General features: G+C 36.8%; 1 protein-coding gene across 1 annotated transcript; it reads right to left on the reverse strand.

Annotated features, from left to right (window-relative positions):
* Positions 1 to 6,424: 6,424 nt before the first annotated feature.
* On the reverse strand, positions 6,425 to 9,869 carry LOC149211889 (disease resistance protein Roq1-like). Its single transcript, XM_089388504.1, has 4 exons — positions 9,392 to 9,869; positions 8,176 to 9,302; positions 7,714 to 8,055; positions 6,425 to 7,559 (listed from the first exon to the last, which is right to left on the reverse strand). The coding sequence occupies exons 1-4, from the start codon at positions 9,867 to 9,869 to the stop codon at positions 6,699 to 6,701; spliced, it is 2,808 nt and encodes a 935-aa protein (XP_089244630.1). The 3' UTR covers positions 6,425 to 6,698.
* Between the last annotated feature and the right edge of the window lie 2,867 nt (positions 9,870 to 12,736).

Genomic DNA, 12,736 nt, shown 5'->3' on the forward strand with positions numbered 1-12,736 from the left:
AGGTGTAGGCATGGTTGTTTTTCAGAGGGAGCATGGAGCTCGCATTACCTTGACCGATGTCAAGTATGTACCAGGACTAAAGAGAAATTTGGTGTTGATCACGATGCTGGAAGACAGAGGCTATGATGTAGTCTTCAGTAAGGGAAAGGTTTTCCTTAGACACATCACCATGAGACAGGTGAAGTAGATCGGTTCACGGGTCAAGAACCTGTATGCTCTTGAGGTTCAAGATGCATGCAAAGCCTTGAGGAGCAAGGCAACTGTTGGAGACTTGGTGGTTGAGAGGGAGAGTACATTACCTCTCAACATGCAATGCCAGAAGAAGTCTGAGATGATTGTGGAGGAGCCACGATTGGTGAAGCAACTTCAGGATGTTGTGGAGGAGCCACAATTAGAGAAGCTGAGAGGAGACAAAGTGGATGCATCTACTCATGCAAAGACCTCCAGTAGGGGAAAATTTCGATCCAAGTGGGCAAAGGGATCACATGCATCCATACCTCCAGGTAGGAGGTGGGGCGATGTGGAGTGACAGTCCCAAGAAGGTTGGAATGGGGTAGGATCATTGAGGTACCCAACCTCTTTGATTAGACCTTGCTATGGGAGCCCCAACGAGGAGTAGTAGGACTGGCTGAGTGGGTAGAGACAGATGCGTATGGAGCGACAGAGATAGCTACGGCGCAAGAATCCCAAGACTGTGCAGAGCTAGCAAGCTTCAGTGGTGCGAGAGGCACAGGAGTGTTGCACCAGTGCAGGATGGCATAGAGAGGTGTGTAATGGTGCGAGATGCATGGAGTGTCGCAGCAACTCAGAGGTCAGAGAGGGAGCACTTGTCAGTGGCAGATGAAGCTTCAGCATTAGAGGATGTTTCTAGCCCAACAGGAAGGTCAGTTGGGAGTTTTTTTTTTGTTTCTAGAGTTGCTGGAGCAATAACACTTGGGAGAAGTGTTGCATGTAGAACATTCCAAAGGTTCATGATTGGGTTCGAGTTGAATGCCTTTCTTGTTGAGAGGGAGTGTTGAAAATGGCAACAAGAAATGCTAAAAATAGAAGTGATAAAATAGCACTACTATAAATAGCAGTTCAGGTACCAGTGTTGAACATATCAACAATGAATGAAAAATGGAAGTGATAAAAATAGCATTGCTATAAATAGCATTTCGAGATGGATTCCAATTTTAGTCAGTCCTTGGACTAAAATTGAGAAGTAAAATTCGAATTTGATCTTAGCAGTTGTTTGAAAAATAATTAATTAATTCATCTTGAGTTAATTAGTTGGAGAAAATCAAACATGAAGTCTATGTGAGAACATGCAACAGTTTCTCCATTGATTGAGGAATTTATCCATCAGTTAAACAGATAAGGATGAGTTGTAATATTGAGTTCTAATTAGTTGGCTCAGTTAACTGAGTCAAGTCTAGTTAGATTAATTCAAACAGTTTGTTGAATTAATTGTGAGTTCAGTTAGTTAATGCTTGCATGCATGTAACTACTGCACTTCAGATAACTTAATATTCTCTTATAAATAACACATGCATGTTAGTTCAGACAGAGACCTAGTTGAGATCAAAGGAAGGGGTAGCATACTATCAGTTCGAGGATTTTTCCTATAAATAAAACTCATCCTTGCAGAAGGAATTATCTCCTTCAAGTTTGTGCAGTTATTTCTGAGCCAAGTGAGCAGTGTGAGGTGGGAATTCACACTTCTGGAATCACTGGACCCCAGGAAAAACTGCACAAGGAAATAGGAGGCTTGGAGGACAGAGGAGAAGGTTTGTGAGAAGCCTTTGACTGTCTATGAGCAATAGAGGGATTGCAGAGAGAGTAGGATAGCTTGTGAGCTGATTCTTTTTGTAATTCAGACTATTTTCCACTTGTATGATATTATTGGGGTTTTAGGCTGAGGCTTTCCCGAGGATTATTCTTTTGTGTTCATGTGTGTTTGCTTTCTCTTCATCAGTTATATGTGTTCTTAGTGATCTTGCTCAAATTGATTAAGCTTCTGCAAAGTTTGTTGTAGAAGTAGAGCTTGTATTTTGCTTTAGTATATTGCATAATCTGTTGATCTACAGTGAGAATTTCTACACGAAATTTGTTGCACTTAGTCTCGTAATTTTGATATATCATGTTGCATTTCTTCCTCTTCATGCACGATAGTAGAGTTTTCTAAGGGCTTAATTGGTGTAAAAAAAAAAATTAGGAGGTATTTTAGAACCAAACATTGATATCTATGCTTCAATATTCCCTCTAAATCACTTCAAACTAATTTTTCAAACAAAAGTTATGCAAAATTAAAAAATACTCACATTTTTCTTTCTTTTTAGGAGCTCTACATTTAAACTGTTGTATCTATGTGATTTTGGATCTATAAGATCTAAAATTTGGCTCTGTAATATCCCTCTACGTCTTCTTTCCAATGCCATAAATCAGACCAAATTTGGATTCTTCAATACAAAGTTATGCCCAATCTCCCACGATGGCTTGATGATAGACTTGTTTGGTAAAGAAAACTTGTACAGGGTGCCACGTGTCAATGTTTCGACTTTCATCCGTACAAACGATAAAAAAAGATACTACAGTCCATGCAATTTTGGTTGCCTTTTACAAAATTTAAATTTGTGCCACATAGAGGAAGTTATGATGATTTTCCCATGGTCACCTATTTGAGACGAAATTCTAGAGCATGCAAACACCCTAAATTATTTGAACCATATCTCTGAAAATATAGTGAACCAAGGTCTGAAATATTTACAGGAAGTTCATCAGGATTTCATCTCCTTGTGGTAAAATTTTCATCTTTTGAAACTTCGCAGAAAAAAGTTTTAGCGAAAATTCCAAGATGACATGTTTGCAACAGCGAAACCCTAGAATCCCAAGCTTTGATAGCAAATGTTATGCAACTAGCTCACAAAATAGAAAAAATGATAGATCAACAACTTAAAAGTTATCCTCTTCAAGGGGGAAACCTCATTTACATTACATAAAATACAAATTCTTGAATGATATAAATGGCAGTACCTCCTTCATATATATAGGACTCTAAGGGGTCACAACATAATGAGAGCCTACATAACAATAATAATGTAAGGGCATAAAAATAACAATAGTGGGATTCTATGGGGCACAACAATAACAATATGAATTCATTTGGAAGGCTTTATTTACAAGGTTAAAACCTACAATATATAAATTAAATAGTAAGACACTTTGATTTATCATATATAAATAATAATAATTTATATATTTCTAAAAACATTTTCGTTTGGAAATCAAATTTTGATTAACAAATTAATAAAATTTTGAATCTTGTTTACTTGGCACCTTGTGGATTTTGTAGAAGAAACCTTTTGAATGGACTAAATTTATCCCAATTCTCCCCAAAAACATTTTTTATGGGATGATAAGTGTTTTATTAAGCTTTTATGCATTAGTATATTCTCTCTAATTCAATGAAAACTTATTTAATTATTTAAAATCGAGGTTTTAATTTAAAAAATTTGTTGAAATTCCAATTAATTAGTATAATTTAAATAATAATTTTAATTGTATTCCTAGATGGGGTGCCTATATTGCGAAGGGTGGGGGGCAAGGGGAAGGGTGTTTCCATTGCCCCACTAGTCCATGTGGCTAGGGGACATGGAAACAAACCCCCATAACCATGTTTTAATTACTCTTAAAACATCAATGCTCTGCCTCATGTGAACTGGTTGATGATTGCTTGAACTCATGCTTGATTATGCCAACAACATTGACTTTTGGTTGCCTTTCCAGGTATGTCAAGCCTTGGCTTGAGTGATGTTTGTTTGCATACTTGTGTCTCTCATGCCTCTCCCACTAGTGTTGTTACTCCCATTTAAGTGTCTAGTTCTCAGTTCTTTTTGCCTGTAGCCTCCTCCATGCAATTTGGTAATACACTACACAAGTAGTGGTCGACCCACTTATGTGAGCCTTAGATAGGCCCCTTTCTTTTGCTCTTGATACTCACTCATCATTCCATAATTACCAGGTCTAATTCCCCCATATGGAGACTCAAGGGTGCCTTCCAATTTGTTCTTCAACACTTCGGTCTAATGTTGTTGTTTCATTCTCCAAGTCAAATTGTTGTGCATGCAACGACTTTTGATTATGCCCCCTGTGCATGACTGTGGAAAATCCTCCTAAGCATTGGACCTCCTCAGTGGGAGCATTTTTCATCTCTAGTTTTCGTTCCTTCAACTACTTGATTTCCATTCACGTTTTTTTTCATACTACTAGTTTTCCTCTAGGCATCCTCTCTACTAGACACTCTTTTTGCATCTCTCATCTAGCTCTTTGGGCATTGAGTTTATTCTTCAGTATATCTCTTGTAGACTCATGCATTCTCCAATTAATCTCTTTGGTTGACCTTGGGCTTTCCCTTATTCCTCCTTTTGAGTGAACTCTTCCTCTTTGTGGTCGGTTATATAATCATGTCCCCATGGAACCTTTCTTTCATTTAAGCTCTTACCATATGTCCCCTTTCCCTCCTCAGGTGGTTCCTCTCACTTGGTTGGTTGCTTATTCCCCTCTCCCCTTGACATCTTGGTCGTGTCTCCTTGTCGTGGCCTTCATCTTGCCTCGTCAGTGTGCACATGATTGTTAAGGAGCATCTTATCATCAACAGAAGACTTCTTAGGGCCACTCTCGTACCCACAATCGCCTAGAGGAAACAAATGTCAGGTTTAAGGATCTTACCCTAGGCCCCATCTAGCAAGAGATAGGCCACATGGAACGCAAGGGGGCCTCTACACAACAACAACTTTCAAAGACTGATGTTTTTGCCAAACTGGTTTACTGGGTCCCAGAAGTTGGACATATGCAAGACTGCTTCAACCAGTGCATGTACACTATCAACGTATACTCGTGGGACCTGGACTAACATTTGGATTGCATTGAGTATCACTTTAGTATCCCTCCTCTCACTTGCAACAACCCAACAACAATGAAGAACCAACCATCTGCTTCGATTAAGCGATGTCTCTAATTATTTTAAATTTTGATCTTACATTTTTTCTTGATAGCTTGTCTGGCCTGTTTTTCAATCCACATCTCATCCTTTTAGTATTTTTGCATATTGTGATAGGAGTTGTCTTTAGTGCAACTTTTTGGACTTCCCGATGCCGAAATCCGGTGGGAAAATTTGAGGTGAAATCTTGATTTGTGTTATTTAAACTAGTTTTTTGACTGTATATATCGATTCAACACCTTGAAAAACCCCTAGGGCACTTTGATTGTGCAAGGGTCACATATCAAACTTGTGATTGCAATAAATTCCTTCTGGATTTTAGAGAAATTAACTCTGAAAAACCCACCCGAAAAACTTCCAAAAAATCACACTAAAAACAACTTGATTTTGATATCTTATACTTCTTTGTGAAAAGTACACTAAATACACTTTTAACCCTAAAATGAAAAAACTACTTAAAATATTCAACATATATATTCTAATTTAAAATTTAAAAAATTATACAACATAAAATGTTTTAATGAAAAAATATTATTAATAATATTAAAATTAAAATTTCTGTTTATTTAATTTTAAATAAACTTAAATTTAATTTTTAAAAGTTCAAATTTAATTTTTAAAAGTTCAATGAAGATATGGTAACCATGCGATGATCATTATCCTACGCTATCCACAAAATTTCTAGGAAGGATATTCAGAGGAGTAAGATTAAGGCGATTCATATTTTCGCCGAGATGACCTTTAGATATATCTGGTAAAGAAGAATTGAATGTCACGAAATTGTAGTCTGCGGAATATGCCAACTATTCTCCCCTGTGAATAAACATTTGATGCCGTGTAAGTATTAATTGTTTAATTATTTTCAGTTTTTTTTTTTAATTATTAAAAAAATTGGTAATTGTAATGGTTTTTTTTAATTAATGAATAATTTACAAATTTAAAATTTTATTTTTTTAAATATTTAATTTAATATTTAAATTTTACCCCTCTTTAATAAAGATTTTTAAATTTATTTTAAAATTTTGAAAAACTATTTAAAATCGCACCAATTTTACTTACCATATAATTTTTTAACTGAAAACAAGCCTTAAATAACTAAAAATTTACTAATAGCTACTAGTCCAGCAGCTGATAGATTCCTCTGCATAACTAATACTAATATTAGTATTAATATATTTTGACAGTGAAAGGATGATCACTTGCTGCCGAGATTCCATTCCAAAAAAGTTCACACCTCATTTGTTCCTACAATTGCTCCACTACTTCCATCCCTGCGCAGTTTGGGGCATCCATAGGCATAATGTAGACTTTTAACTGTGGTTGCTTGGCTATAAAATATGGAAGCATCTCAATAATAAAATAGCACACGGCTTTCTGATTTCAGGATACCGTATACTACATCATAAGAAAAATAAAACATTAAAATAGAAAAGTTTATTGGAGAATAAATTAGACCATTAACAACGATTTTTATTTTCTTCATATTCAAAACTACACATTGCATGACTGGGGATTTTCACTTAGCAAACAGAATACCAGGCAGTTACAAACACTCTGCTCCCTCGCTCCGGCATAATTCTTTTTCTGCCACGCTGGAGGTCATGGCAGATACAAGAAGACCCTGAAGACCTACATGTATAACCATCAACATTGACTATATCAAGATCAAACAGCTAGCACTATATCTTGCTTGGTCTTCATTTTTTATGGCTATGCATCAATCATGTAATTGCTCCAATTGACTTTGATGGGCTGATGGTAAGTAAACTGATATTTCATTTATCTCAACACTGTCAATGATTAAATTAGCGCAACCCTCCACATCAAGATACTTGAGCTTCTTTAAATTCCTGAAGTTATTTGGAAGCCTCTCCAAATTATGGCACCCTGAGAGATCGATGTGTTGGAGCTTACTTAAATTACCAAATGACTCCGGCAGCCTTTCCAAATCGTGGCAATTTGAGAGATTGATATGTAGCAGGTTCATCAGATTACCAAAAGTAGTCGGCAGCTCCTCCAAATTGTGGCAGCCCTGCAGATCAATGTGTTGGAGGTATCTCAATTCACCAAAGGAATCGGGCAGCCTCTGCAGATCGTGGCAACCTGAGAGATTGATATGTCGGAGCTCCGTCAAATCACCAAAGAAATCTGGTAGCCTCTCCAAATTATGACAGCCCTGTAGATCGATGTGTTGGAGGGCCCCCAAACAACAAATGGAACCTGGCAGCCTCACCAAATCGTGGCAATCCGAGAGATTGATGTGTCGGAGAACCTCCAAGCGTCCTAAAGAATCCGGCAGTCTCTCCAGATTGCGGCAGAATGAGAGATCGATGTGTTGGAGGTTCCCTAAACCGTCAAAGGCGTCTTGCAGTGACTTCATTTTTGAACACTCTGTTAACACCAAGTCTTCTAACAATCGCAAATGACAAAATCCTTCTGGCAATTTTGTCAGATTAACCTGTCCTCCAGATGAAAACTTGCCAATGGCAATGCGTTCGAGGTCCTTCAGTTGCCCTATGGACTCTGGAATGTTGGAGAGCGGAGCATTAATCTCTAACTCCCGCAAACGCAGAGGTGCCTGCAAAATGTTCAAGAGTTGTTTCAATTATAAATACATCTTATACTCGGTCCTCTCTATAAAACCCTTTCGTATCCTTCTGTCACCGTGTGGTGCCATATTAAATTCATCATGGTAAACACAAAAACGTTAACAAAAATAGATTGTTGTTTACCTGCAAAACGTCTTCCCACAATGTTCTTAACTCGCTCCCGGACACTTGTAGAACCCTTAGATTCCTCACGGGGATCCATGAAGGCAGGGAAGGCTCGGGACACTTGTTCCACCGCAACCATATCAGACTTGGAACATGCTCCTCCAGCCTTCTCAAAATACGTTCCAAAATAGCATCTTCAGTATCAAGAAGTTCCAAGGTCGTCACATCAACACCACCCACTGCATCAAGAAGTTCCAAGATCCTCTTTTCAACCTCATCATTGTCTTCATCATTGTCTTCACCCAGTACCATCCTAATGCCCCGCACAGCTGTTACCGCTTCGTCTCCTACAGTTGCTCCCTGTTCATTCTTGAAAAATGATGGTTATCACTATTCAATTTTGAAAAGTTCTGAAAAATTACAAAAAAGAACGTTCATTTTTATGGAATAATCTTACAAGATTCATGATTGAGCACTTACAGATAATCGCTCCAACATATCCTTAATATGGTTAGAATGCAAAAGACGACGAGGCGACGAGGTATCAGCAACAGCTCTTCCGAAATCCCTAAGGTGATCGTGCATTTCTACATTATTTTCTTCGTCCACTCCCAAAAAGCATCTGTCCTGTAGAGTACGAAACCCCAAACGCCCATGCCACCCAGATCCCTCCCATATTCTTATGGCAGTATCCATTTTTTGTCCTATGAAAAAACATGAACTGTCTAGGAATATCTGTTGTTCCTCCCTGTTGAGGATCTGATAACTAATTTGAAGTTTTTCTTGTGCCTCACCCGGAGGTACTTGTTGAAGTCCATCCAATAGCTGTTTCCAAATAGATTGGTCATCTTTATCATTAAGTAGTGCTCCAAACACTCTTAGAAATAAAGGCAACCCTTCACAGCCTTCTACAAAGCTATCTACCAAAGATTCAAATCCTGGACTTGGATGGAGCCGGTTGAAGGCAAAGGCGCAGAAAAGCTCTCGGGAGTATTGATGATTAAGTCCAGTTAAATGATAAATTGATGCATTCTCAACTCCTGAGCTTGTGATCACCCCTTTATTTCGAGATGTAATTACTACTAAGCTATCAGAAAGGAGATGAGTTCTAACTGGAAAAAGAGCATCAATCTGATCCAGGTGATCTACATCATCTAAAACCACTAAAACACGACAAGATGAGAGAGGTCTTTTAAGCGCCTCTTTACCTTCATCAATATTGTTGTTTATCAGCTCATCCGTTCCAGTCAAGCTTTTAAGAAGTTGCCTTTGCAAAGAACTTAACAAGCCTAGCCTTGCTTTTTCTCTCACATTAGGTAAAAAACAACATTTACTGTAATTTACCCTCTTCTGATGGAAGAGTTCTTTTGCTAGGGTTGTCTTTCCTACTCCGCCGACGCCAACAATCCCCACAACTTGAGGCTTTGCACAAAGTACTTTATTTTTTAATTCTTCTACCTTTTCAGGCAAACCTACTAGATGTTTTGCTGCACTCCATTCCTCTGTCTTCACCTTTCTCAACACTTCTTGAACAACCTGGTCTACCAAGTGGCCCTCGTCGCTGGTTATTTGGAAGAAAATAAATACAACTAGTGAGAAACAAACGTCTATGCATGTCAATCCAAAAATAATAAAGTAAAGCAATCCCGGGAGGGAAGGTTGAGCTCTCACCCATTTGACGCCTCTAGAGTGTAACCGCTGATGTTTGCAACTTGAGAAAGTGCATTTGTCCACTTTTCAATAGTGGTGGAATCGTAACGCGGTTGACCAGAGGAATCCCTCTTCTTTGCGTGCCCGTGTAGAGATCGAGCATAGACTCCTTTGAACTGTGCCCAACGAAGATCACTGGGCTCTACACCGAAAAACACTGGAATGATAGGAGCCCCGGACTCCAACATGAGCACCAGCTCGTCTAAACACCACTTTGACTCCGCATATCCGGGAGAAAAAATTGCAACATGGACAGAGGCGGTTCTAATAGCGCATTCAATTTGAAAAAACAGATACTCTCCCTTTCGCATTACCCCCACGTCTAGAAAAGCTCGCAGTCCACAGGAAATGAGCTGGGGGTACAGATGACTGGCGAAGATCTTCGCGTCTGGCCCTCTATGGCTGATAAACACGTCGTACCTCATGTAATTGTTGTTGGAATGAGCAGAAGTGGAAGCAGCCATTGCCAAACGAAAAATAGAAACAGAAATGGGAGGAGGGCTTCAGATGGTCGAAGAGATGGAGGGCTTCAGAGCTCGATTGGAGGACCTTTATTAAGAATTTAGAAAGGCAGATAAAATCGAGGGGGGATTGTAGCGTGAAACACCTATGTTGTGAAGCGAGATATAAAAACACAATAAACAGGTGGCGTCTTGGACTCTCGACCTCAAACCTTATGTATGTTTCACTACATGTGGTTTACAAGTTGAAGATGCTGTTTGAAATGTGTAGTTTACAAGTTGAAGATGTTGTTTGAAATGTATGTTTCACTATATGTGGTTTGCAAGTTGAGGATGCTGTCATGTGGTTTACTAGTTGAAGATGCTTTATAGCTTAGATTAAACCAAAAATGTTACAAATGGCTAACAATAATTTTATTGTTTTATATGGTGAGAAAATTTATCATAACTTAGTTATCAAACCAATATTGAGGACCCTACCCTATCATAACTCAATTGTCAAACGAAGAGTGAGGACAACCATCTATTGCTGCTATCTAAGAATATAGGCTTACTCATCACTGTTATTGACATTTTAAAACTTCAAGAGCGAGCTAATATGTTCCATATGTTTGGCTCTTGCTTTGAAATATTTTCTAATATAAAATTTAGGTTTGAAGCTAGCTAACATGTTCCATATGCTAGACTCTTAATATGCTCTATATACACACGGTAACTAAGACTTCCGGAAAGATCACCCATCCTAAATAGCCGCTCGCCTTCAATTGTGGAGTTTTCCCTACAAACAAACCCACTTAACTTGTTACCTTATTTGTAAAGCTTTAACTAATATTATACTCATGAACAAAAAAAGAAATTAATAAAATACTCAAATAAAATAATTTAACAAATTTGATGTGTAACAAAATAATTTAACCGTAAATTATGACCCACAATGAATTGAGTGTATTCCTATATCGCACCGAAGAAAGTTTAATAAGAACATTCCACCACGTAGATTTAAGCATCAATTCTCATCGTAACATAATGCTATATGGAAAACTATCTTAATATTAATTGTTTTAAATATACTAATTTTTTCTTGAATGTTTGCCCCCATACCGAAAATTATTAGCAAAAAGAATAATAAAAACCATTATTTTAAAAAAAACGGAGAGAGAAAATTGCAACCTGCATACCACGGGTCCAAACTTACCGATCAGCGAACAAGTTTAAAATAGGTAAAGCATTTAATAATATGATAATAAACTTCAAATTTGAGGTGACCTCGATTTGAAATTCCAACTCCGCGTAGGGCTCACGTCTGTCGCTGTCGATCATTATGTCACACCTACTTTGAATCGAATAGCAAAGCACATGGCTTACATCATGAAGTCCATTCAAACTGGGAAAAATTTGTACACCTAATTGTAGCTTTCACCCATCTAAGAATACAATGCATATGCGCAACAATTGGGATCCAACACATACACATTATTTCGCAGAAGAAGCATCCAATAAGTCAAAAGTATACCTCGTTTTCAATGGGCACACAACGATATACCTAATGTGTATATATATATATATAAAACAATTCCATCGGACTGATCCATCATTCAAACGGGCTGAGAGATGTACCCAGATAAAAAAAAATACCAAAACAAAACAGAAATTCTAAAAAATATCGAATGTACACCACTATCTTTGTAGTCTTTGTTCACTTCTATATTCTCCTTTCATAAATGTTCTATCAACCACTCTCTTTGCAGTATTTGTTCACTTTTATATTCCCTTCATAAATGTTTTATTAACAGCACACTTTGGACTTCCAAAAATATGCCGAGCATATCCCGATCAATAAAATATCGTTATATATAAACATATTCGATTTTGATTTAAAATACAACATGAAAGGTCACAAGCCAGCTGGTCCTTGCTTTTATGTCGAAAGCAGCTTCCTTGTATGGTTATGAAATATTAAACTAATAATTAATTTAGGAGTTGTCTTTACTGATTTTTTTTAGTTTCTTTGGTAGATTTTTACTATATAATTTTTCTAAAATCTGGCAGGTTGCATCACTTACCTGCTACAAACTACCTATCAGAACAGCCAGCATGGAACTGGGACGTGGAACTAGAACCTGGGAGCTTGCTACAACCTACTTACTGATTAGAATAGTCAGCATATGCCTAATTCATTGAAATCATAAGTTTGATGGATAAATCCTGCACAATAGAAGTGTCTTAGAGGTTTTTCAAGGTGCTGAATCTATATATAGAGTCAAAAAAACTAGTTTAAATAACATAAATCATGATTTCACCACAAATTATTATGCTGGATTCCTGCACCTGAAACTCCAAAAAGTCGAACTAAAAACAACTCCATTAATTTAAATATAATTTGTAGTAGAATGTAATTCCAATAAATAATGGACTAATTTTATTGGTTTAAATAAACAATGTTTACTTTGTGATGGAATAATTTAATTGGTTTAAATAAAAAATGTTTACTTTGTAATTAATTTATAACAAAAAAATTAGATTGGTAAAGATTTGCAATTAATATTTATCAAGAGAACTTACAATAAAAAAATTCATGATGTTAAAAGGAGTGTAAAATAAGCCTTAACCATGTGTAATGTGATGGATGGGACATTTTAAGGGTGTTGTATCAAAAAGTGATATTATCATTTATTTATTAGGATTAATGTTCAGATTATAAATTAAAAAAAATGTTTTTATAAATTTTAATAGTATTTTATTTTATAAAAATAAAATTTTGAATATTTATTTTAATATAAATGGTTACAAATTTTAATATCAAATTTAAAACAGAATAATTTACTTATAAATATTAAAATATAGATAAACTGGATCTATCTTAATACAAG

This window comes from Pinus tabuliformis, chromosome 1_1 (genome assembly GCF_031772625.1).
Source record: "Pinus tabuliformis cultivar Carrire ecotype Pingquan chromosome 1_1, CPIR1, whole genome shotgun sequence".
Classification (NCBI taxonomy): Eukaryota; Viridiplantae; Streptophyta; class Pinopsida; order Pinales; family Pinaceae; genus Pinus; species Pinus tabuliformis.

Coding starts and splice junctions, on each gene's coding strand:
- LOC149211889 (XM_089388504.1), bottom strand. CDS start 9,869: ATGGCTGCTTCCACTTCTGCTCATTCCAACAACAATTACATGAGGTAC. Junction 8,056..8,175: donor ATATGTTGGAGCGATTATCT/GTAAGTGCTCAA, acceptor AAGAATGAACAG/GGAGCAACTGTAGGAGACGA. Junction 7,560..7,713: donor TGTGGGAAGACGTTTTGCAG/GTAAACAACAAT, acceptor AACATTTTGCAG/GCACCTCTGCGTTTGCGGGA.